Source organism: Lolium rigidum, chromosome 4 (assembly GCF_022539505.1).
Source record: "Lolium rigidum isolate FL_2022 chromosome 4, APGP_CSIRO_Lrig_0.1, whole genome shotgun sequence".
Taxonomy (NCBI): domain Eukaryota; kingdom Viridiplantae; phylum Streptophyta; class Magnoliopsida; order Poales; family Poaceae; genus Lolium; species Lolium rigidum.
This window is the reverse complement of record NC_061511.1, coordinates 3,573,124-3,577,855: the sequence shown is the minus strand read 5'-3', so window position 1 is coordinate 3,577,855 and position 4,732 is coordinate 3,573,124. Positions and strand designations below refer to the sequence as shown.

The 4,732-nt window shown below is 49.6% G+C and overlaps 1 protein-coding gene across 1 annotated transcript; it reads right to left on the bottom strand.

Moving 5' to 3' along the window:
- Window positions 1-305: 305 nt before the first annotated feature.
- LOC124707914 lies at window positions 306-2,617 on the bottom strand. Its single transcript, XM_047239602.1, has 2 exons — window positions 1,391-2,617; window positions 306-906 (listed from the first exon to the last, which is right to left on the bottom strand). Exons 1-2 carry the CDS (start codon window positions 2,615-2,617, stop codon window positions 553-555), a joined length of 1,581 nt encoding a protein of 526 aa, XP_047095558.1. The 3' UTR covers window positions 306-552.
- Window positions 2,618-4,732: the final 2,115 nt, after the last annotated feature.

The window sequence follows — 4,732 nt, the reverse complement described above, 5'->3', positions numbered from 1 at the left end:
GCACAAAAGATAATTCGTAAATAAAAGGGGAGTACAAAATTATAGATCTAGATGTCTGAACAGAAAATTCAAACCTTGTAAGATTTTATCTTTTTTGTATAGCCCAGAATAAAAACAATTTCAGGTCTTCTCAGGTTAACTGCAGAGGTAGATACATGCAGAACCGCAGAGGTAAAAAAGCACCAGAATTTGGAACCTTTTGCTCTTATTTTTGTTGGTCTTACTTCCTAATCAAAGCACAAATGAAGAAGTCGGCCAATTATAGATGCAGCACCAGATGAAACTCATGGTTTGGCCGTCAAACCAGTCATACTGAAACTGATGGTTACAACTAAAGTACATAAAGCTAGCACATACTGTCTTCATACCATGTAAGATACTCAAGTACTCCTACTTACCAACGTATTTCAACACAAACACACTTACTCCTGATAGGTAGTAAAGGGAAATTCTATATAACTTTCCCTTTGCACATTTGCCACCCACCATCTAAATCTGAAGTACCAACCTAGTTCAAGAAAGAGGAAGCTCACTTACTCCTGATAGTCTGATTCAACCGGCAAAGAAAGCTCTCCATAGCTTCCCCTTGCACATCTGGAACCAGCTCTCTCTTTCTGCCCTTTTTCTGGAGATATCAGGGTCCGCACCTATGCTCAAAACACGATCCCTCACAGCTGTTAATACCGCATCCAAAGTAGTCATTTTCCTCACAAGAGAGTTCTCATCATCCACAGCATCAACACAAAGTAGGAAGGCCTCTGTTTCTGAAACTTTAGATTCATCATCATTAATCAAAGCTCCTTTGAATGATTGTAGTGCTCGTGCAAGGATAGGCGTAGCTTCTTCTGTGCCCACATGACCACCATCTTCTCCACTGTCTCCAGCAACTTTAGTTTCTGAATTCTCCTGTGATATAAAGGGAATTCAGATTAAAGTGTTTCTATCAAAAAATAAAAAAATATGCAAGGCAATAAATTCTAGAGACACGGATCATTTTATCTACCTTTGACAGAAACGGTGAAAGCGAACTAAGATGCTGTTACAGCACTGTCATCTCAGCATTATAAATTTTGTGCAAGAGCATATTTTAGTGGACAGAGATCTAAAGCCTTAAATATCAGCAATGCAACATTCATGTACTTATTATACTAGGGGGTCATAAAAATATAACCTGCAGAAACCCATGTGCTAAAAGTTACAAGCATTGCATCCTTGCAGTAACATAGTATAATCTGTAATTGAAGTCAGGCAAGGCACGTTACAGTGACTACAAAATCCAAGCAATGCAAGAAGCCAATGCTCTCAAGTGTAATTTCATTGCATACGATCTAGTAGCTACAAACATATGAAGAAAGTTTACCGGCATCGGGACACATAAGCGTGGGCTTACCATGTTGTGCACCAAAGATGGAGGCCACTCCATGATGTAAGGAGTGATAGGGCGGGGAATCTGTTGTTCACTCTTAAACATCTCACACAGCTCCCCTGTTTTCAGGGAGAAGGCTAGGAACCACTCGGAGGATTTGAAGAGGTCGCTGAAATCCTTCCAGTGGCAAATGGAGAGGTAGACAAAGCCATCCATAACCGCCATAATCCGCACCTTAGTTTTATCCTGCGCTGAGCACTCCATGATATCCTGAAAAACCGTGAGCAGCGGAAACATTTTGCCTAGCACGAATCTGTCGACACCATCCTGGTCGGCTGCCCAGACCCAAGTAAAAAGGGTGTGCTCCTCGACGCTTACGACACAGAGCTTCCCGTCATTGGTCTGGCCGACCTTAAATCCTGAATATCCGGCTGAATAAACACCTTTGAAGTGCGGCGGCAGATCCATTCGTGAGAACTGCAAGGTAGCTGTGTTGAGCGCGAAAATGTAGCCCTCTCTGTAGTGTTCCCAGCAGACAAACCCATCCATCACCGTGCGGGTTGTGCGCTTGTCGCCCTCAGGCAGCAGCGTCGCGGCCTCCGGGAAGATCTGCCACTCCATGGTGTTTGATGAGAAGACAGCGAGGCGTACCCAAGCCCATGAGTGGTCGTGGCTGACACAGACCACGCGGGACGGCCTCTGGCCCTCTTGGGCGGAGAGTGTGTAGAACTCAAGGATGGTGCCGCGGATGATGTGGCGGGGATCCTTGGGGCAGAGATCCAGGGCCTTCGTTTGGGGGTTGTAGTAACCACGCTGCTTGGTGCCCCGGTTCTCCAGGACGACGTAACCATTGAGGTAGGGAATCGAGGAACCGGAGAGATTGAACCCCCAAACGGAAGCATCGTCGTCGTCTCGGAGGATGGTGCGGAAGAAATCGGTGGCGGCATCGAGGTCCAAGTTGGAGTGGCGCCATGCGGTGGTGAAGGCAGGTACGGCGCGCATGTGGGGTGTGAGGAAGAGGGCGAGGAGGGGAGACGCGTGGAGGGCGCGGAAGCGGCGGCGGAAGGCGGAGGATGAACGGACGGCGCCAAGGAAGGCGCGGCAGGTGAAGGCAGCACAGGCGAGGCTAGGAAGGTCGGGGAGGCGGAGCAAGATCTCCCGGAGTAGGTCGCCGTCGAGAGCAGCTATGGTGGTGGGAGCGGGCGGATTAGGGTATTCCGCCGGCGGCGGCCGCGACGGCTGGGAAGCCATGGCTGATTGGCTGGTGAGTTCGAGCGGCGGCCGCGGATTTGGAACGGCCGACGAACTGAAATGGAGACCTAGCCGATTTTTGGGGGCGTCGTGCCTGATGAATCCTATACAACGGTCCAGCAATTTTCCATTGCCTCTCTCGATGGAGGATATTTTGTTGGTACACATACACATACTCCCTCGGTCCACAAATAAGGAAACCCAGAAAATCTCACCTCATCCCACTTGCACCAACTTAGCCCACCTCATGCAAATAAGGGCTCCCGGCCTGGCCAGGTTGTGAAGCTCACCCCCAGACCCCAGCAAATCGAGCTTCACAACCCAGTTTGTCTGAGTCCATTCCGCAGACTCTCTTGGAAATCACGCAGCCCACCCCCAGACCCCAGCCTGTCTCCCGCACGTCTCCCAAACGCTCCCGAGCCCCTCTCCAGCACCCGCTCCCGAGCCCCTCCCCTGTCCACCGAGAAACGATTCCCTGGCCACCGGCGCCGTCGCTTCCCCATGGCCGTCGGCCTCCGCCGCCCCTTCCTTGGACGACTCTCCCCTGGCATCCCTCCCCTCGCGCAGAACCGGCCGCCAGCGATCATACTTTTCGTCGGCTACCTAGTTTGGCTGACCGGTCTTCGGAATCACCATCGCTCTTCTTTCCTAAAAACCCAAGTTCGTCATCAATGGGCATTGCCAAGGTTACCCCTTGTCACTCTCCTCTCGCCCAAGATTGCAACCCATCGAGAAAATCCTCAGGTCGACGGAGAAGGAACCTGATGCGGTGGCGATGTGGATCTCATGACGGTCGTTCTCCTGAGGTGAAGGGCGACTATCGTGGCATCGGGAAAGGTGGAAATGAAGGGTGTCAATACTCCCAAGTTAATGCCTGCCGACGTTGATGATGGCCACACCCTCCCCACGCCCATGAGTGGGGCTCGGGGCCCGCTACGATGCCCTCTCTAACCGCATGTGCTCCCGCCTCCGCTGTGTAACCCACAAGCGGCCCCGCGACAAATTTTGTTGTCTCCCCTCGGATGGTCGAACGATCTATTTCTCTCCTACATCTGATGTTAACGAGCTCGCCTGTGTCCCCAGCAGCGGCGGCAGTGGCACCTTACGAGCTTGATGGATACATTCTCATCATCCTCGGCTGGCCATCGACGGTGTGCTGGTAGTGGATGGGTAACCTGCAGATTTTTACATCCTCTCCCATCTATCAGAGGATGTCATTTTTACATAAATTCATCTTTATTTTGTTACATCTATGGACTATTTTTTGCAAATATCTCTGAATTTTGTTACATGCAGCACTATTTAATTACATCTAACAACTAATTGGACATCTCTGAATTTTATTACACTAATCAATATTTTTACACCTAATTAGCATTTTGTTACATGTAATTAGCTTGAAGCATAAATGTTTTAATTACATCTAACAGTAGCATAGGATGTAGTAGATCCTAGTTAATGGACTTGCTCTATTTTTCTGGTTTAGATCGATGTATTTTTATTTCAGTTCCATGTTTTTTTAGTTTTTTAGGTTTGATGTATTTTTATTTCAGGTTTGATGAAAAGGGGAGCGGACAGGTTGTTTGCCGTGGCCCGCTGGAATGTGACACTGTCTTTGCATGAGTGAGTCTAATCTATCATCTTTCTCCTCCTCCCGTTTTGACCCTCCACCTTTCCTTTGAAAGTCGCACCCAAATCCCCAGCTTGTTCGCATCTTCGCCCCAATGGCGCTGCCATCTGGAATAGTTGAGAGAGTGGAGTACGTGATGTACATAGTAGTCTAGGGTTTCGGTTGCCCTCGTGGTTGGTTGGTGTTATGCCGGTAGCTTGGAGCGGTGTGCTGGATTGGTTCGCCCAGATCTGGTGCATTATTTTGCTCTTCTTCAGCTTGCTCCCGTTGCAATTGTTGGAGATGAGGGCGATGAGGAAGGGCGCCGTCTCCTGGAATAAGGTTGTGGTTTCAGGCCATCTTTGGGTGTGCTGTAGTTACGCCTTGAAGCAGCTTCTTGCCAGCCTTGGTGGCGAAGGGAAGCGGCGGCTCGGCGTCTCGACGACGACATTGGCAAGATGGCGGGGACTTCTTGTGCTGCAAGCTGGAGTGTCCTACATGGTGGC